The sequence below is a fragment of the Lytechinus variegatus genome, chromosome 17 (genome assembly GCF_018143015.1).
Source record: "Lytechinus variegatus isolate NC3 chromosome 17, Lvar_3.0, whole genome shotgun sequence".
Taxonomy (NCBI): domain Eukaryota; kingdom Metazoa; phylum Echinodermata; class Echinoidea; order Temnopleuroida; family Toxopneustidae; genus Lytechinus; species Lytechinus variegatus.
In genome coordinates this window covers 24,618,969-24,640,994 of record NC_054756.1, presented here as the reverse complement: position 1 = coordinate 24,640,994, position 22,026 = coordinate 24,618,969, and the positions used below count along the sequence as shown (strand labels likewise).

At 37.1% G+C, this 22,026-nt stretch overlaps 1 protein-coding gene across 2 annotated transcripts in view; it reads right to left on the bottom strand.

The window, feature by feature from the left end:
- Positions 1-21,646, bottom strand: part of LOC121431411 (brefeldin A-inhibited guanine nucleotide-exchange protein 1-like) — a 49,944-nt gene extending 28,298 nt beyond the window's left edge. For both annotated transcript variants that reach the window (XM_041628976.1, XM_041628977.1), the window contains exons 1-11: positions 21,386-21,646; positions 15,691-15,721; positions 11,559-11,715; positions 7,172-7,318; positions 5,931-6,110; positions 5,146-5,188; positions 4,492-4,605; positions 3,869-3,988; positions 1,789-2,026; positions 819-1,053; positions 291-390 (exon numbers count right to left, since the gene is read on the bottom strand). In XM_041628976.1, the coding sequence (XP_041484910.1) occupies positions 291-390; positions 819-1,053; positions 1,789-2,026; positions 3,869-3,988; positions 4,492-4,605; positions 5,146-5,188; positions 5,931-6,110; positions 7,172-7,318; positions 11,559-11,715; positions 15,691-15,721; positions 21,386-21,509 (1,489 nt within the window). In that variant the 5' untranslated portion in view covers positions 21,510-21,646. The remainder of the gene's footprint in view (positions 1-290; positions 391-818; positions 1,054-1,788; positions 2,027-3,868; positions 3,989-4,491; positions 4,606-5,145; positions 5,189-5,930; positions 6,111-7,171; positions 7,319-11,558; positions 11,716-15,690; positions 15,722-21,385) is intronic.
- Positions 21,647-22,026: the final 380 nt, after the last annotated feature.

Here is a 22,026-nt window from a genome sequence, read left to right as displayed (position 1 = left end):
TTAAAAAGAGTTATGATTGATCCAATCAACCTCAACTATATATGGAAATCCATTACTGTCGTAATTCTTCCTACAGGAAATTATCACGATGTCTTTTGTAACATAGGGGAATCTCAGTGAATTGTCAAGACAACGTTGAATGTACGAGTACACAATATATATCCAGACAGCAATTTGATCAAACATGCACTTTGGATGTTGGCATTGATGGCTTTCCATAGCTCTGGTTGATCAAATAGATCACAAGTCTATGTAAGATGGGGCCCTGGAGTCACGGTTGTTTGACTTACCTGCGCATATCCTTGTCAGTGCCTGGACCACCATCCACTTCTGCTCAAAGCTACTAGTCGGGGTCTCAAGGATATTCAAGAAGATCTCCTTGAAAAATACCTGGTGAGTATCAAAGAGTAAAGTGTAAAAAATGTTAAGCATGAGGAGCATTGTGGCCCAGTGGATTACTCTCTGGTCTTTGAAACAGAGGCTGGTGGGTTTAAATCCTAGCCATGGTACAATTTCTTTCAGCAAGAATTGATCCATGATGTGCTGCAATCAACCAAAGTAAGGTAAATAGGTACTGGCAGGAATGAAATGCTTAAAAAGCTGTGAGCAGTGGAATTGGTAGAACTACATTAGCAAGGGTAATATAGGAGTGCGTTGAGCATCTAACAAGGTGGATAAATGCGCTGAAGTTTACTTGCTCTTAGTGCTCATGCAGGTATATGCAAATATTCAAATTGTGCCGAAAAGAAGTAGTTGTATTTCCAGTAAACACCCCCCCCAAAAAAAAAGTGGAAGCACTGAAGAAAATACAATCATACCTCGATTTGCATCTTCAGATGTGTCTTGAAGAGACTGAGAAGAGTCAGGAAAATGGCCAAAGAGCACTCAAAGACTTCTGGTACTGACGACACCCCATTCTTAGAAAGGGCCACACATAGGTACTGCTTTATAGCTGTGATAAACATCTCATTGGTCCTGAAGACTGCTCCAGCATTCTGGAGGACGGACAGGAGTAGCTGGAGGGAGAGGATCTTAGACCGAAGCTCATGGGATCTAGGGGAATAGATTGATTGAAAACGAGTGAGATCTAGAGTTAAGGTTTACAGTTTTTGAACACCTCACTGTTCCTAAAGACAGCTCTGGCATTCTGGAGAATGGACAGAAGCAGCTGTAGGGAGAGGACCTTAGACCTGTTTTTTCATATCTCATTGGTCCTGAAGACAGCTCAGGCATTCTGAAGGACAGGCAGGAGCAACTACATGTAGTAGGTACAGGATCTTAGACTGAAGCTCATAAGCTTTTAGAGAGGGAACTGACTGAACAAGAGGGACTTGATTGAACAAGAGTTAGATACATGTAGATTTAGTTTCATTGTTGGTCATTAAAAAAAAAGAGAAAGACTTTCAATACAAAATTGTGGTCAAAATCTTCTTTTCCCTAAACAGCAGGAAAGTTTGAAACTAGTTCTTATAAGCTTGAAATACCAAAGTTGCAAAGTCTGAGAGGCATTTAATCCACAATCCCCACTTTCCATCAAATTTCAAATATACCAGCTGAATGATGTATTGATGAAATAGATGTATGTTCTAATTCTACATGTAGTAGTATCAAATGTCCACTCTTTTAAATTCACAGAGGCACATTTTTTTTGTTCTTCAAATTGACCACAAAACTTACATGAACACTCTTGTGTAAAGAATCAATATCAGAGCAGTTTCCTTAATTTCCAACAAAAATGAAATTCATTTCTTATTGGATCAAACTCTTCAGATTAACTCAGCCACTTACTTAGGATCTGGATGTCCGTCCGGCAGCGGCTTCATGGAGAGCTTACAGAGCGATCTGAAAACCAGGAATGCATCCTTCTGGAGGATGTGAGAGAACGGCTCATTGTCGAGGTCGTCATCGCCGATAGGAGGGATACTCGGGGTGGACGCGGTGCTCGGTGTCTTTAGTGAACCTATAGAGGGAGCCCCAGATAAACTGGTGCTTGTGATGGAGTCTGGTGTCTTGACATCTTGTGTACCTATGATAAATGACAGGTAGAGGTGTTGTGGCTCAGAGGATAAGTCTTTGGAATTGAACTGCAAGGGCTGGGGTTAAAATCCACCAAGGCACTCGCATCCTTTGACAAGGCATTTACATGTGCATCTTCATTTGAAGTACATGGGTACTCGGTAGAAAGGAATTCTTAGAATGCTCATGAGCATGATCAGGGTAGCAGTACTAAAGCCAGTGTAATAGTATGTGGCGCTTAGAAACATTGTATCAATCTCTATAAAATGTTGCATATTATTATTTTACTACAATTAAATGAAAAGAACATACATTTTGTATATGAACAGGGAAGTGTTTCACGAAGCATCCTGTCAGTGATTTTCACTGACTCATTTGTTCAGAGCCAATCAGACGCAATGATTTCAGTAGCTCATAACAATTTGTAAGTGAAAATCACTATTTGTTCAATGAAATGCTCCCAAGGGGGAAGCTACTTGGACAAATTAATGTCACTCAATTTTGACCAATCACAGATGGGGGATAAGGAACTGTGTTCAAATATTAGGTCTTGCAAGTTGAATATAACAGGAACCTTAACCCTGCATACATTATTGGTTACTTGGAGTTGAAAGGTTATGCCAGGACTTGTTGCAAAGATTCTTGAGGAATGTTTCTACCCATAGTGCTTGGGTGTACAGACCTTGACAGAACTAAAGAATGGACTAATGTAGTGCAATATCAAAGGAAAGATTGTATCACATGACTTACAATTACATGTATATCAACTTAAAGGGGAATCCAACCCAAATAAAAACTTGTCTTTATAAGGAAAAGAAAAATCAGACAAGTTGATAGGTGAAAGTTTGAACAATATTGGACAAATAACAAGAAAGTTATGAATTTTTTAAAGTTGTAAATATTGGTAATCACTATACCCATGGAGACTTCAAATTGGCCGCATATGGGATGTCATAGTGATGTAAGGCAAGGACTACTCTTCCATGTACTCCAATACATATTATGGCTAAAATGTCATTTTTCCCAAAAGTTTTATTTCAAATTATATTTTTCTTTCATGAGGACATACTACAATATACTACCTGGGTTATATTTAGATTACTGCCCCAGGGGAATGGGTATTTAGGAGAAAACCACAAATCCCTGATAATAAAGTACATGGCCTATGGGAAAGTTGTCCTTGCCCCTTGTCATAATTTACTTACACAGTTGCCAATTTGAAATCTACATAGTATTAGTGATCTCAATTTTAAAGCAGCTATAACTTTCTCATTGCTTGTCTGATTTCTTTCAAACTTTCACCATTCTGTTTAATTTATTTTTCTCCTTCCCAACATAACATTTTATGGCCAAGGCTGGATTCCCCTTTAATGGGAAAGTCATGAATGATCATTAAGCAATAATAGTAATATACTTTATCCCTAAACTTGAATGGCATAATATATCTTTTAGTCAGATAATGTTGACACATCGATGACAATAATGTACATATAGGTGCTTGTTCATGGAAACAAATTATGCATGCAATTGAGCCTATGGCAGACTGAAGGCATGGATGATGTTTGTTTAATGAGTGTGTGTGTGTGTGCACCCCAGATGGAAATGACATAATCAAATAAGGTTTTGGTGAAACACTATTAACGACTGTTACAGTGTATTATTAATATCAATGTATCATTCTACTGCAAGGACAGGTATGTAAACAGAGCCTTAGTTATCAATCTCAGGAAGAAAGGTAAAACTAGAACAGCCTACATAATCTTTCACACAAAAATGACTGAGAAATCATGGGAAAATGACAGCAAAGATGGAAACAATGATAAAGCTCCTATATCTACATATTTAAACTTACCGCCAAGATCAACTGATTTCAAAAGATCATCCATGATTTCCTTGACAATACTCTCTACATCTTCCCCATTCTCAGCAGTAGTAGTACTCTCTTCTGTCTTTTTTGAATTACTTGGACCATCTAAAGATAGGAGGAATGATTACAATAGAGTGCTATTCAACAAAACCAAAACAGAATTAGACAAATAAAAAAAATGTATTCAGATTCTGCTTAACGGCAAGTATTTTTATCGGCCATTGTTCAATTACAGACCAAAACGAGCTAAATTGAAATTGACAAATTAAAACCCTATAAGCTACAAAGCACAACAATATAAGTTTTTAGCAACTAACTCCTTGCCACTTATTGTGCTTCTCAATGGCATGAATTATGTGGCATGAATTATGTGACATGTGTATGTGTCCCAAAGTTTGTGATTTCATAGGTATGTACAGAGAAAAAAATGTTGATTGCTAGTATTCAATTGACTTCTAAATTATGAATATAATTTGTTATTTCATTTTAAAGAGGAAAAAGGCACTGACAATTGTCCTGATACCATGGAAGTTGCAATAATTGTAAATCTTCGTAAAAAGTGCCCCTGGTTTCCAGAGCCAAAGGGTTAAAAGAAGTTCAAAAGTCACCTGTTGTATCCTCAGCATCTACATCCAGGTCGAGACCCTCTGGCGTCCCATTGGTCAGTTTCACCTCAGACTCCGCCTCCTTGGCACCATCACCAGATCCACCTTTCTCCTCATCTAGGAAATCAAGAAATTTATAGAAATTGCAGGACTTTAATATTCATTTATTTCTAAGTAATGCTTTTTAGTATTGTTAGTAGACTTATTATGTTTCTTTATAAAATCAGTCAACCACTATCACAGCTATCTTTTTATTTTGATTCATTTCAATACTACCAAGAAAATAAGGTATACTCCTTTCTTTCTCGACTCGGAGAGATTGTTTCTGGAAATTTCAGTTGATGTTAGACTACAATACATCAAGTGTTCATGTGGGAGAAGAATAGATGGGACAGAATGAGAATCTGGCATGGCCAACAAAAATTTGTCATTCTTAAAAGTGGAAGAAATATATTCATTTATTGGACAATCCAAGAAAAAAAATAGAATGACTGATTATAAACTTTTTAAATTGTGCAATTTTGCAAGTGGAGTTGTAGGGCATTATGGGTAAAACAAGTTCATTGACTTGCTGAATGCCATGACTGATTGCATTGATCAATTGTAAGATCATGTAAATTAATGATACAATCAACTGTATGGTTTTGTATCACAAACCTTCCTTTCCTGGCTCATCAGCTTTTAGTTTAGCCTCATAAATCTAGAAGAAAAAAAAATACATCAGATAGTATTAACAAATAGATAGATTGTAAGTAGAAAAGTAAAAACATCAGAAGTAGGGATTATGAACATATAATGTAAAGCGCACCTCAGGCTCATATAGTTATGGAAACAGGCGTTTTGCCAAGGTTTCATTCACCCTGGTTGATAAAATTTTGTACACTTATCCGTGAAAATTATCAGTCTTGCTAACTTTTTTGTTGTAAATTGTTAAGGAGCCTGTCTTACAAAGAGTGACGATTGATCTGATCAATCGCAACTATGGAAAGCCAGCAAAGTTAACATATAAAATGCATGTTTGTTCAAAAACTCTAGAAGAACTAACCAGATTGTCAAGAAATCAATGAATATATGGATATACATTAATTTCTATAATATTTTTTTGAACAAACATGCATTTTATATGTTGACTTTGCTGGCTTTCCATAGTTGCGATTGATTGGATCAATCGCAACTCTTTGTAAGATGGGCCCCGATCTACAAAATATGATGATGTTCAACATTTTACAAAGAAATACACCACTTTTTCTGGTACTTTGGAAACAAATACCGACTATTGTTGTAAGCTACTGAAATCCTTCCTTTGATTTAGCAAGTGAATAGTCAGTTATCTTCACCCATTATTGACGTAAGCTACTACATTCCGTCCTTTTGATTGGCTCAGAAATATTTAGTCAGTGACAATCACCGATATTAATCACCCCCCCCCGATGTAAACTCACGGCTTGTTGTTCCATGCGAGAGAAGATAACGTTGAGCATTTGAGTGAGGGTGGCCTTGGCGGTGGTCTGGTTTATCAGGTTCTTACTGGCCAGGTAGATGTTATAGCATGTGCGTACCACCTGGAGTAGGGTGCCCTCGTGCACCTCGCATGTCGGTGAGGTGACCGCTGTGAGCAGGGCCTAGTAAAAACAAAGAAAGAGTGAATGAAAAGGAGAAGAGAGAGTGAGAATAAAAGAAAAGGATGGAGCAGAGTGACAGAATGAAATAGAAAGGGATAGAAGAGAGTGAAATAGAAAGAGAGAGGGAAGAGAGTAAGAATGAGAGAAAGAAAATAAGAGAAACAGAGAAATCCAAAGCCAAGTACAAAACAAGAGGGAATACATGTAGCTCTCATTTTCTTGGTAATTTCCAACTAAATCAAAATACAATGTAAAGTATGGTCAAAACAGTTTACAAAATTACATAGATCAAACACCAACCACAAATTATCGCAAAAAACAAATACTTTATCCCCCCCCAAAAAAAGTGTGTGATTAATTGGTATTTCTTGTCCTAACTGCGCCATCTGTTGGAGGTTGAAGAGGTTGTAAATGACTGACCCAGGTGGCAACAGGCTGCTGCCCAGCGCATGTCTAGTGCACTGCCGGAGAATGTACACCTAAGGGTGTGTTCAGTGTTGAATCATGATTGAAAACTCACAAAATACAGAACACAAACATGATCAGAAGTGCACTGTTCAGTGTCGAAAATATAAAGCTGATAATTTCTCAATCGTCTTTAAATTACCTGCTTTCGTTAGCACAGCTTTAGTGTACAGTTTGACCCAACACAAGAGAGGTCAATTCTGGCACCTGCCTGGGTAGGCTTCCACTGCGAGAGCAAATTTAAAGAAGTTTTACAACGCAAGCATGTTCAATGTTGCATTCGTAATGCTCAATGTCGTAAAATCTGTGATTATCGTACGTTTACGCATCTTTCTTCCATGTTTGAATTTTCCTCAGAATCGTGATTTGAAAGATGTTCATACTTTTACAACCGGGAATGGAGGACATTGAACCCACCCTTTGTTTCTCATAACATCAGCATTTTGTAACCACGTTTTCAATCATGATTCATGTTGCTGTTTACATTTGGAAACCAACAATTGAACACACCCTAAGTGCCACAAAGTTTCCCCACTTTTTGTAAAGAAATCAAAATATTCTTCAGAGAACAAACAAAAACTCATGATACCACTTACTTTGATAATCTGAAGTTGGACACCTTCATCAGTCTGTGTTCCTATAAAACAACCGCAGATCGTCTCTACTATTCTATCGATCAGTTTCTTCCCCGGAGTAGTGCTGTCAGGCCCCTCCCCTGTCAGGTGACCATATGCTATCAGTTTCTATGGAAACAAGATGGGAGGAGGAGGAGTTAGAAAAATAAGTGAAAAACAAACGGCTGTACTAGCATTTCATCAAATGAGAAAGTATATGTAAGAGAAACATTGATTGTATAGCAAAAATACATTTATGTATACAAAATTATATTACAGTATTCACTTGTCTCTACAATAGGAATGTTTGATGACAAGTTCTAAATAAAATATAGTCAATGATGATGATTACATGTACATACAATCAGTATCTTTGGTAGAAAAATGTAAAAAAGGGAATAAAGAAAACATTTAGAAAAAAATAAAACATAAAAAAGACAGCAATTGTATTTATAACAATAGTTTCATCTGGATGACACATGAAATAAATACCCCAGGCCTCGAAATAGGATTTTGGGGGGGCAAGGCCACTTTTTTGAGGGGCACTTTTTCACTGAGGCCAGGCAGCAGAGGGCACCAAGGCCATACAGAGGGGCACCAAGGCCACTTTTTAAGGGGCATGTAATAAATTATTTGTAGGTGTTACAGTTTCGCGGCGTGGGGGGGGGGGCTTTCCACAGTCGATGTTACGCATCAGATTCATTACCAAACCACATTATTTACTTAAGAAAAAATGAACTTTAATAGTCTGACAACACTCACTGTATAAGGTTTTAAAAGAAAGTTTCATTATTCTTCAGAATCACTTCAGGACAGGATAACACATCATTGCATTGCTTTGAGTCTTGAATTTGACATCCAACATGTAACATGTACATATTAAAGAGAATTGCCAGTAGTTGCAGTAAACACTGCATTCATGAGAAAGTCTGTAAAACCAGGCTTAATTGTCAGAATATCATCGAGGATCTAGATCTGGTACAGTTACATAAACTGAACTTTGTGAAATCTTGAAATCTACGCTGAAAAACGTTCACACTGAAGATCACCAACACAGATAGGCACACGTGGGACAGTGTATTATTATTGCTGGAATAAAGACCCGACGGAAGTGACCGAATCCGCGCTTATTTTGTTTATTTCTCAACAATTACACAATTTCTCCCAGAATCCTTTGGCACATATTTTTTATTCATACAAACAGACACTTGGGTGGTCATTATATTAGATTCTGTAAAAAGTCATTTTGAGATCGTTACCAAAACTGGAATTTATCTTTAACAAATCAAGTAAAAGTACCTCTGGTAGAAGTAAATTTCATCTATTTCTTTATCCAAATTACCTCATGGCATGCCAAGTAGGCCTGGGACGAATACCCTTTTTGCCATTCGATTGTTTGCCAGAGGAAACATTCGATTAGTTCGATTAATCGAGATTCCTGGAATATCAGAAATCACGCATTCAAAAATTGACCTACTTCCATGACCTAGCGTTAGCTGCGCTTATTGATATGGGCTGATATGATGGGAGTGGAACTTGGAATAAATGCATTGTATACAAGGAACATGTACTTGTACTGTGTTTGTCATTTATCCCGCCCTCTATACACACAATGAACGAATAGCAAAGGAGTTGTACTGTGTTTGTCATTTTATCCCGCCCTCTCTGCACACAATGAACGAATAGCAAAGGAGTTTGAGAACTGTGCGTGACCGCTATGGTGCATGGATGTTAGGCCTGGGACGATTGTCATTTTTACCATTCAATAATTTCCTGAAAAAAATAATCGAATGATTCGATTGTTCGTCGGGAATCAGGTCTTTTAGGTCACAATAGTTGACCTACTTTATGGTGACCCCCCACCCATGAATAAATCTCCATCAAAGTCACATGTTTAGAATAAATGAAAGTAGGACCTTTTTCCCCTTCTCCATGATATTTATATCAAAAGAAACTACATGAAATGAGATTAAAACTTTCAGTTTATTGTTCCAATGAAAATCCTTCCTAAATCCATGCTGGTACTCTGGTATTATGCATGCATCCCTCCAAGTGCCACACCCCTGCATATGAATGAATCAGCCCAGATCAGAGTTCAAAGTCCAAAGCCCAAAGATGTAAACAACTCATTCATGAACTATTCTTTGAGACTGACCCCAGGTGGAGCATTTCTTGAACAATTACATCCCTTGCCCACACCATGTCCCCGCCCCCACTTGTGGCACTGCCCACGATTCTACACATGTATTTCAAATAAATATTTTGCAAAATATTTAATTTGAAATACCTTTTAAAATTACGATTTTTTATCATTTGAACCTACATGTATAACTGGGTCTATTTTTGGAGACTAGTCGAGAAAGTACCGGTGAAGACTGGCACGTGTTGGAATGTAGTTTTCATTGTGTGAGGGGGATAGAAAAAAGGTTGCATTATTGTTTTGAAACATGAAAGGAATTCTCCGGCTCCCACCCTTATCTTTCTCTCTCCCTCACACACAGATGGGGGAGGGGTCAATTTATTTCTGAAGTCATGACCTCTCCTGATAAGGGAACCACGTGCCTTCTTCTTTGTTTCCCCAAAAGTTTCATTGGCTATCCGAAGGTCCAATCAGCTCAAGTGAGCTTGGTTGTGTGTTTTCTTATTGTTTTGTGCACGCAGACAATGAACTCGTTTTGTGTATGCTGCAGCTTACATAGCATATGTAAAGCGCACTAGCTGCCGGCCGGCCGCTAGCGGTGTATAGCTAGCTCATCGTTCGGCGCGGCTTCAGACTAGACTGCATACATGCACTGGACGTTGCTGGTAAAGCTAAGATATTGGATACTTTTTGAGATCGGAGAAAAGTTTTCCTCGCTCAGAAAAAAAGGTGCAGACTTTCAAAAGGGGCACATTATATATCAGAAAAAGGGCACCATGGCCATATAAAAAAGGGCACATTTTTAGTGGCCGTAACTTTTAGCAAAAAGAAGAAGGGCATGACGGCCAGTAATGGGGGCATCGACGGCCATGGCCGTCGATGGCCGTCGATTATTTCGAGGCCTGATACCCGGTAACAAAAAAAGCAAAAAACATTTTCCTACGCTTATTTATACTTTGGATTTCTACCTGGAAGAATATTTTCTTCTTTGTTTCATTTTATTTGGTCTTGAAGTAATAATCTTCTTTGCTTGGCATGATCTGACCAATGCGGGGATGCCTTTTATACCGCACGCAACTGGGCATTTAAGTGCGACTCTAAGTCATACTTTATCTTTGTAAAACACCCCCTAAACTACTCAGATAGTAGAACTTTTCATTTACCATAAAAACTCAATACACTTTCCCTGACCTTCTTCAGTCACCAGACTAAACATGCTTTATCTGTTGCTTACATGAACTTCAAATAGTAATAAAAAAATTTCACGCTTACAAATATGTGAATGAATAAAAAAATTATGCATCATTTCCTGTTGTGAACAAATTGCTACGGCAACGTAACTTGATTTTACTAAAAGTGTGCCAGGAAAATATGGCTGTCTTCATGTATACTTGCTCTCACATCATGCCAAATACATGAACAGGGGGGATGTTTCATTAAGACACAAGTATGACTTTAATAGAGTCGCACTTAAAAGCTGACGCGTATATGATATGCTACGCGCAATCTTATTGATTAATACGCAGTAGTGCGTATCCTCTTTAATAGCATGACCTGACCAATGCAGACATGCCTTTTATAACGCATGCAACTCTTTGAAATCTACAAAAGGAGCATGACTTGATTCCATTTTGGATTCTCAATAACCACACCATTTATTCATGAAACAAATTTTGCACCAGTCATTCAGAGTTCTTCAAGAAACAAATTCTGCCCCCTGCTTCCCTGCTGTTTAAACCATTAAGAATACCCAAGACTCCCCAGTGATGCTGGCAGTGGGAACATGGTCATGTAGTCTGCATGCACAGACTCAAATATAACACTATATACCAAAATTATTTCATGCATAGAATGAAGACTAGACTCCAAACTTTTTAGAAGCAGACACAGTATTAAAGGAATGAATCTACATGTACAGGGGGTTGTTTCACAAAGATTTAAGTATGACTTAAGCCGCACTTAAATGCCACGCGCAATCTGATTGATGGATACGAGGTAGTGCGTGTCCTATGCACATGATCTGACCAATGTGGTGATGTCTTTTATACGGTACGCAACTGGGAATTTAAGTGCCACTCTAAGTCACATTTAAATCTTTGTGAAACACCCCCAGGTGTACAAGTAGTCTCACTACTTCAGACTCTATATTATGCACTATTCGGAAGCCAAAAGTCTGCGCCTGTAGACTACATGCACGTCCATTATCACTCATAATGAGCTGGCACTCACCTGCAGACAATCGAGGGCAGTATTCACGATCCGAGCTGATTTTGATTGGCAGGCGAGCTCAAAGGGTAGGAAGTGTCGGTCCGCTGCGATGGAATTGATGTTGCTCTTTGGCAGAGGGAGGGCAGAGGAGGCTGCCTTGATGGGAGAGGATTCCGCGCTTCAAAATAAAAAGATGAAAATGAAAATAATTTTAATCGTACTTGTTACAATACAATTTATGGGTGACTTAATGAACGACTGGTAATCCTTTCTAGAGGTAATGATGCCTACAAGATTTCCACTGGTGTTGATGTACATGTAATGTACATGTAGTTCCTATTAAAGAAAGGATCATCATTCATTCGTAAAGATGCTTTCTGAAACATCTACAAGGTACTTTTTTCCATGAACATTAGTGAGAGTACATGTATGTTACAAGCTGTAGTAGTAGTAGTACATGTAGTAGTAGTAGTAGCAGTATAGTAAGTGGTAGTAGTAGTGGTGGTAGTAGTAGAAGTAGTAGTAGTAGTACATGTAGTAGTGATAGTACATGTACATGTAGTAGTACATGTATACACAGTAGTAGTAGTAGTAGTAGTAGTAGTAGTAGTAGTAGTAGTAGTAGCAGCAGCAGCAGCAGCAGCAGCAGCAGCAGTAGTAGTAGTAGAAGTGTGTGTAGTAGTAGGTAGCCATAGAGTACAGTACATGTACGTGTACTTGTAGATACATTGTATATTGAAAGTAGGGTGGGGGGAGGAGGGGCAGAGTGAACATGCATAAAATCACAATTTCATTTCATTTCTTACAACATTGTTTATTACATGTATATAGTAAATGATTTCTGAAAAAAGAGTTACTGAGAGTATGAGTACTAGTTAAAGTTCTAATTCTAATCAACACGAGATCGTACACCAGCAAAGGTGTACAGTACAGTACATACAGAAATTACATCTTATTCCAAAGCAAGTGAAATGAATGTTGGAAGAAATAACATTTGAGCAAGACAAGGAGGAAGAGGAAGGAAGCATATTTTCTAAAGTCCAGTATGAGTATCCCGTACAAATATGTGTGTGTGTGTAATGCACTAGTTCGTCTAAACGCAGTCTAAAATTGTAAACAAATCTGAGGCAGATTTCGTCAAGGTGCTGGTAGCGTGAGTGTGCACTTCAATCTGTCAACTAAATACATCTCATGTACGCTACTGTGTCTGTGTCATGTCTGCAAACTTTTGAAATTCAACTTTCACACAGTATGTTCACATGGAGAATTATGTAAATATGTGATTCACATTAAAAAATTCTCAAACCTCTGTAGTGTTAAAGGTCCAGTCCACCCCTGAAAAATGTTGATTTGAATCAATAGAAATCATACAAACCGATCACTGAAAAATGCATTAAAATAGGATGTAAAATAGGAAAGTTCTGACATTGAATCTGACATTTTCAAAGTTTCTCTATTTTTTTCAAAAATAGTTGTATACACAACTCAGTGACATGCAAATGAGAGAGTTGATTCAGTGTCCCTCACTCACTATTTCTTTTGTTGTTTATTGTCTGAATTGTAGAATATTCAAGTTTTACAAATTTGACAATGAAGACCAACTTGACTGAACCATAAAATCCTAGAACAATGACCAGTATTCCCAATGTTAAGCAAGAAATAAAACTTGTTTCACATGCCACTGAGGAATAAATTAGAATATATCACATTTCATATAATAAAATACACAAGAAATAGTGAGTGGGTGATGTCATCGGTTTCCTCATTTGCATACCGACTAGGGTATTAAGGAAATTAAGCGAAACTTCAACATGTCATAACTTTCTTTGTATTTCACATCCAATTTTGATGAGATTTTCAGTGTTATGCTTGTTTGGTTTTCTCTGTTTATTCAAATCAACTTTTACCTGGGGTGGACATTTTTTTTGCTTTAATGTTCACATGTTGGACAGGAATTAAACTGCTATTAATACGCTCAAATTTAAAGGACAAGTCCACCCAACAAAAACTTGATTTGAATAAAATGAGAAAAATCCATCAAAATCGGATGTAAAATAGGAAAGTTATGACATTTCGAAGTTTCGCTTATTTTCAACAAAATAGTTACACGAACGAGCCAGCTACATCCAAATGAGAGAGTCAATGATGTCACTCACTCACTATTTCTTTTGTTTTTATTGTTTGAATTATACAATATTTCAATTAAGAGGCTTAATGAGGTATCAAATTAATCAGAAGATCATGGACAATGGACAGACACAAAATAAATGACGACTCGAAGAGGCATAGCGATGGTAGGAGCAAGAACGCGCACGCATACCTGTGCGCGCGCAAATTCTTGACATGCTCAAAATGGCCTGAAACGTACCCAAACTTGACCACGGTTGATTTGGAAAATTTTTAAATTTTGACGCGCGCGTACGTGCGCGTCGTGACCTTTGCATGACCTCTGTTGACATGTCCTGATGACTTGTCACCTGAACTTGATATGATGCAAATATGGATGATTTTTTATGATTAGTTGCGATGATATGATCAATCATTTAATTTTACAAAATGGCGCCTAGATGACGTCATCATGATTTGATAACCTTGAAAAGTTTCGTTTCGCATGTCCATAATGATTGCCATACATGACATGAAAATCAAGAAAACTGATATGCCCGATATTGAGATAAAGTGGTTACTAGCTTTGGCAATAAAAATAAAGAAAATTCTGACGAATATAATAGGTGATCTGTCATATTCATGACAGACCACCTAAAAAATCTGCCTTGAAAAAAATATAAGACTGACATGACAGATCACCATGATGATTACATGTATGATATTAAAAATGCTGTTTTTTTTAAATTGTTTTAAATTTCAAATGTGAAATGGACAAACCTAATCTTTTCAACAGGAAATTGAATTCTGTTTGTGTACAGTGTATTAAAAAAAAAACACTTTTGTTATTAACATGAACATAATGTAAATAATAAATCTGTACAGTACATCCATCATTGCACAAACATACAGAATGTGTAATACAGTTCTAACTAATCTTGCAAATCAGACCACAATAGAGCCCCCCCCCCCAAAAAAAAAAAAGAATTTTCAGGGGATACTTTTCTTAGCAACTTACTGCCTACATATTAATCGAGAACATTGGATAAGCTTTCAAATTGTAATGAATGGGGATTTTCCAGTGCTCTCTTGAGCATTTTGGAGGCTACATCGCCCCCAGCCCCTGTGTATTGTTTTCCGGGGGGGGGGGGGGGGGTCAGTCAAATGTATACACATGCGTGACCAAATTATTTCTAAACACACCCCCTAAACGATTTTTTTTCTGTGTGTGCAAAATAACCCCCTGGGCTTCATTTACACATTTTGGCCCCTAATTAAGTTGTCACCAGAATACATGTACGACCCCGGGGAAAAGCTTGGGGGAAAAACATCCCCTAAACACGTTTTGCTACTTCTTAAAAAAAAAGCTTTGGAAAATAAAAAATGCCCTAAATATGTTTGACCTGCAATTGACCATTGACCAGTCTTTCAAATTTTTATTGTTTTCCGGGGGGGGGGGGGGGGGGGGGGTCAGTCAAATGTATACACATGCGTGACCAAATTATTTCTAAACACACCCCCTAAACGATTTTTTTTCTGTGTGTGCAAAATAACCCCCTGGGCTTCATTTACACATTTTGGCCCCGAATTAAGTTGTCACCAGAATACATGTACGACCCCGGGGAAAAGCTTGGGGGAAAAACATCCCCTAAACACGTTTTGCTACTTCTTAAAAAAAAAGCTTTGGAAAATAAAAGATACCCTAAATACGTTTGACCCGCAATTAACCAATGACCAGTCTTTCAAAACCACCCTTTTCTTGAAAATCTGTATTTTTGATACCCTTAACGAGTGCACGCGTGGCCCTCGTCCAAAAATGAAAAACACCCCTTTAAACACGTTTTTTTGGGTCATGCATGTGTATAGCAATATTTGACTGCCCCCCCCCTCCCCGGCATTATTTCCTTGCCACAATATCATTATTAGTTTCTGTTAGCAAGCTGAGAATGTGCATAATTAAAAACATTTACTATAAAAAAAAATGCCAGATTTGCAGAAGGGCAATTAAAAACTGATATTTAGAGTAAATTCAAATTGGTTGGCTTACCTTCCACTCTGCAACTCGGCTTTTATTTCACCTGACGGGATAATAAGAAAAACAACAAGTGTTAAAGAGCTCAAACAGTATAGCTTCAACCCTAGCCTTCACTAGAATTTCAATCCACACTTTTATGGAATGCTGAACGTCCTAATATTTCTTCATATCAATTAATTTATTGAAATTCATAATATACATTGTATTTTTATATTCCAATTCTTCCCATAACATATATGTAACTGCATTAATTTTTTTGACAACTTTTTGAAGTAGAACAAGAATAATTTTTAAAATTGGTGAATGTGCTGACAATTGGCACTCCATAAAAGTGTGGTGTAAATTTAAGCGAGGTTTAACCATGCCATGGCTATCAGGGGCCGATTGCACAAAATGGTCTTTCCAAGGACCGTCTTTCGTGTCGCCCATCTTTTATGATACGCTATAGGCGGGGTGTTTCTGAAATTTATGATAAAGAATAAGATTCGTTAGTTTGCTTTTAAATGTAATTTTTATACAATTTCATGATATATCACATCATTTTATAAACAAATATTTTGTTTAATTTAATGGACGAATGAAATATGTTTGCATATATGATTTATTTAAAATGCGTTTCACATGGCGCATCATAAAAGATGGGCGACACGAAAGACGGTCCTTGCAAAGACCCTTTCGTGCAATCTGCCCCAGAATTCCACCCATCCAGTGTATATGTTCAGAGATGTACAAAGCTACATACCTTTTCATCCCCATTCCTGATTTTTCAATTATTCAGGCTTATTACTTTAGCACACGATACTTCAGTGAGGGAGAAAAGGAGAGTTAACCAGAGCTAGGATAATGTGTGATGGCATGGCCAGCAGAGTGTAAGGCCTCTTTCATGTTTTTAATTTTCATACATGTACATGTAGGCCTACATGTATGTATCTTCACAGTTTCAGTATGAATTTCCTCGGGACTGACAAAAATTGTCCTCATGGACTAGTGTAACAATCAGGGTTGATTAATCTACAATGAACATGTATACAGGGTCCTGTTTTATCAAGGCCTGTTATAATAACAAATGCAAAAAAAAAAATTAACTATAATCAGCCAATCAAATTGAATGATTTCAGTAGCCTTAAACTGTGTATTGGAAAGGTATTCATTGTAACAAGTTTTGTGAAACAGGGCCTCAGGTAGTGGACCGATGAAATGCTGTAAAATTAGAGTACATGTACATGTATTTCAAAACCTTAACTTCCGTAAAAAGAGAAAAAGAAAAACGAAACACAGATGAACCCATGTAATAATTAAAAATCATTTGGGAGCTATCTTTTTTTTTTAATACTGAGTAAATTTTGTTCAATTCTGTGAACATTTTATTTTTCTGTTGTTGCCAGTATCAGTTTAATTTGTATGCAACGAGTGATCTGAAAGATCTAAATGACAACAGTTAATATCAACAGGAAGTATAAAAAATAAAAAAACATGCATGTAAATGGTAATTAGTACTCTATGTGGTTTTATTGTCAGGATGAACTAAATGCACAAACATCTCCACAAGTTAAACAAATTCCATGATATGCCATGTCTGATGACAAGTGAAGATTTGTACAGTAAGTTTATTGATTTTCATGATTATAAAGAAAACACATCACATAACTACTATACATGTACATGTAGACAAAAAATGATAATAAAAAAGAATTATAAAAGAAAATAACACAGTATTACATTACACCTTGGATCATGGATGACTGCAAACTTTGTAAATTATAATGGGGCAGGGGGTGAGGACAGTTGCCCCTAGATACATGTACATGTTCAAAGATATCTTTGGATATTGTGCATCAGTAAGGACACTAAAACTAGATTTTAATTTTGAAATGTAAAATATGTAAAATAGCAGTACAGTACTACATCTATGCATGTAGCTTCTCTTGTATTGACTTTCCCCAAAGCAAACACAGTTACTTCAAGTTACTAATTTAAAAAGAGGGTTTTGACTGAAAAGGGTACTTTCCTTAAATTTCTTGATGATGCAAACACACATACAATGTAATGTAATAATCATAATTTTGAAATCACATTCTATAAAGTATATTTCATGGTGGCTTTACAATGTATTTTATATACAGCTCCTATTTTTCTTGCTTCTTTTCATTCAGAATTACCTGATCTATTGAACTTCATGGTAATTACATGTGTAAGTATGAAAGGCTACACTGTATTTGATACTTTCATAAAAGTTGAAATTTGGACTATGAATATACATTTCTTTACCTAAAATGACCTTTGAACTTTATCTGATGACCTGAAATTTAACTCACGCAATGGCCAATACTTCATACCCCTTATTAACCAACTTCATGGAATATAAAAACAAATAAGATGAACATTTTTTTAATAAAAAAGAATCAATGAAAAATCCTTAGATCATCGACATCAAATGACCTTTTATTTTTAACACCTGATTAATTTCATGTTATTCCTGATTGATGGCCATCTCATAAATAGGGACAGTGATTTTCCGTTTAAAAAAACTGCCTTTTCCATTTCAGAAAATCTTATCCATTTGAGCATGTCAGAAAACAGAAATTCTGTTTCCCTATAGACTTTGTGTACAGGAAAAATCAACGATTCCGTTTACCCATTCAGTAGCAGTAAGGCAACGCTAGTGCTGGTAAAAATTTGTATCTGTCACTGTACCAACAACGCCGTAGAATCCGCTCTAATCGGATCTACGCGGGTACATAACATATTCTTACGAACATATTTAACATGAATAAATCCTCACCTTTCACATTTTAGCATTATTTTGCGTATGAATTAAGTTTTATTGATAATTTGTTTTTTTGGGGGGACATTGTTTTGAGCAGTCATCGATTTCGTTCTATCCGCCAGTTTGGATTTGAAGATCGTGCTGTTATCTTCAAACGTAGAGGGCAGCAACACACGATCTGCATGTGAACGCTTTCGATACGGCCGATTGACCGTACCCCAGCCATGCGGCCGGGAAGGGCCGGGGCAAGAGGTACAATCGAGTATGATGGAGTGAAGAGCAGTCATGATGTGTTGATTTTGTAGTGAATTGAGATCATTTTTTGTGAGGTTTTGTGGCCATTTAATATTCGTATTTTGTTGAGATTTTGGAGTAATCTGTGTTGCTGTTTTGCGTATTCTGAGGAAAAATATATTTTCCGGTTGAAATGCCACTTTCCGTTTCAAAAGGCCATTTCCGTGAATTCTGTCTGTTTTCCGCGATCGCGGAAAATCACTGCCCCTACTCAAAGTTATATCAACTTTGAATTTAATACAGATTATCATTTATCTGAAGTGACCTTTGGCCTTGACCAAGTAAAACAAATTCACTCAATATTGAATTGCTGATGCCTGATCAAGTCAATAGAACTGACTCACACATTCAAGTTTCAACATCATTTTGTTTTTTAAAAGATTTTGTTGATACATCAAAATGGTCAAACTTTATTGACCCAAATGACCATGATCAGGATATCTTGAAGATGCTACATGTATAAAGCCATTCTCTGGCTCTGGAGAGTTAAGTACTCTTTTAAATCCTTTCTATGCGGTTGGTACTTAGGCAGTTGCAACGATGATGAAGAGCTGTGTTTTGAAGAACATGTACAAGTCAGAATTGAAATGACATGTCATCATGGTCATATTTATATTACATGTAGGAAACTCATGCAATCATAAGGAAATTGCTGACCATGAATTGAAATTGAAAATGACCAGATCATTGTTTCATTCAACTTGATGTGTGCCAGTACATTGAAGAAAATTTTACAATGAATTAAATCTTATCAAATGCAATATTTTCTTAAATATTCATCAATCTTCCACCATGAATACATACAGGTAAATACATGTCTACAAATAAATACTAGGCAAACTTTTGCAGGGATCAATTTGTTTTTTTTAATGATAATGATATACCAGCTTTCCATCGCACCCCTCTTTGCATGTGAATTATTTTGGACACTTGAAAAAGGTATTGTTATGCCATGGACCTATCACAAATGGACATTCAACGAGTCCCCTTCTTTGGGCCGATGACCATCACCGCTAATCCTTTTATAAACAGAGCGCTGGCAGCTGACGCTCATCAAGCCGGTCATAAAACACGCTCTCACTGGACAGCTGAAATCAATTGTACGCTGTTCCTACCCATTGCGATGTTGTTCGTTCACTTTATTGAAAGCAACGCACAGCAGCGAACGTTAGCGCTATGAAAATGATAGCAGAAACAAGAAAACAGGCATGCATAAACATATTTTTTACGTACATCGCAAACAACCGCACATGAAATGCATTGACATCACTTTGCAGATCCGTATATCTTCGGTAAAAAAGCAGTTGAAATTTGATGAAGAAATGTGCAGAAAAGCTTTAAAAATGTATCTTTTTCGGACAGTATTGATGTCGATAGTAGCGCTTACCTTCGGTCAGAAGTTGATTTTCATTTGGACATAAAATTCCATAGGATTGATGAAATTTAAAGGGATTTTTTTGATGGTCAGACGACAATCGCACATTATAGACAACCTAAAATAATGTACTGAAAAACTGGATATGAATTGTGCATTGCATTCTAGGTAATGTAGGGACTTTTCCTATTGGCAAGCGGGGCTAAAACATGACCGTCTTTGGTCGAAAGAGGGCTAGTGATCGATCGGTGATGATCAATGGCCGAAAGGAGCTTGTGTAAACAATCGCCCTGGGCGGTCGTCGTAAAAACCGCGTAAAGAGACATTTAAGGGTTAGACAGCGATTTTGACAGCTGGAAACAGGTGGTGGTCATAAAATGCTCTCGTTGAATGTCCATTCATAATAGGTCCATGGTTACACAGAATTCATCATAACTGATCAGCATTTTTAAACATATTTGATTGTTTTGAGGAAATAAAAACTTTCAAGTGTTAAGGCCCCTTTTCATCATCTTTCTATTCAGTTCCTTCAGGAGGATGTTGCAAAGTTTTACGTGTACTGGAATCATTTTCTTGTGCGTAAATGCGCACGTTCGGTACTACACAAGTCATAAGGCCGGTCTGTAATAAACATAATAAAGGGGGCCCATGTCTGCGCACCCAACAATCAAACAAAAGAATAATCAGGATATTTTTTTATTTCCAATAAAAATTCAGTTGATAATGTTCCTTATCTTAATTATAACTGTGCCAAAAAATCTCATAAAATTTTTAGAAATATGATTTTCTTCCTCTTCTTGACTATAGATCTACTCCTCAACGTATTTAATAGGAACATTCCAAGGAATGGAAAAGGGATTTTGATGAGAAAGGGTGCATTTTGAGGCCATCAAATGAAATGAACTAAATAATTCTTCCAACATTTTTAATCTGATTTTGTCATATTTTTCTCTGTAAAATTTGTGGTCATTGACATTGCGTATGTCTTCACAGACACAAGAAAGATACATGAAATATATATGCCATAATAATCAATATAATGATTGTGGGCATTAATGGAAAGACAAGAATCACGCAGATCTATACGCATACAGTCTAGTCGACGTCTCTCCTGCATCAACACACACCCCCTCCGCACAATTACAAACACTCAATCAGAGATGATTCGCATACCGGTACCGGTACGTAAGTCACAGAACAACACATACAGCAACATACGCCACCGGCAAGTTACGGCTGGCTTCCCGGGTACGACCCGGTGAAATACTCACCTAGTGCCACTTCACAGGCTTTTTTCAGCTGCGAGTTGTAAGATTTCTTCGTCTCTTTATCGTTCAGGATCTTTTCGAGGGCCCGTCTAAGAAACATGTCTCTTCCTTGGGAATGTTCCGCCATATTTCTGGCTCCCTTGTCTTTCGGTTATCCAAGAAAAATAGGTGATTATCGTGGAAAACAAGAAAACATGTACCAATTCTGTAGCGTTTATTGACGGACATACGTGTATCCTTTCGCCATGTTCGATGACATCGCCCCCTCTCATACACCGACGCAGATGGCGATATTACTGAATCAGAAGTGGGCAGTGGATGGACATTGATTGATTGATTGATTGATTTTGATTGATTTTATTTGGCAAGTCACCATAACATATATACAGTAGCATTAAAACAACAGGTTTGCACAGGATGACCCACGAAAGCTCGAAAGCTTATTTCCAGTGGGGTCCTGAATTAAGATAATAAAATGGTTCAATTATACTATTTACATATTAAAAATGAAGGAAAAAAATCAGAATTTAGTATTACCAATAAATAATATATATAGACAAGAAATTAGATATATACAAGAATATAACGAAGAAGAAGAAGAAAAGAAGGAGAAGGAAGAGGAGCAACAGAAGAATAATGGGGAC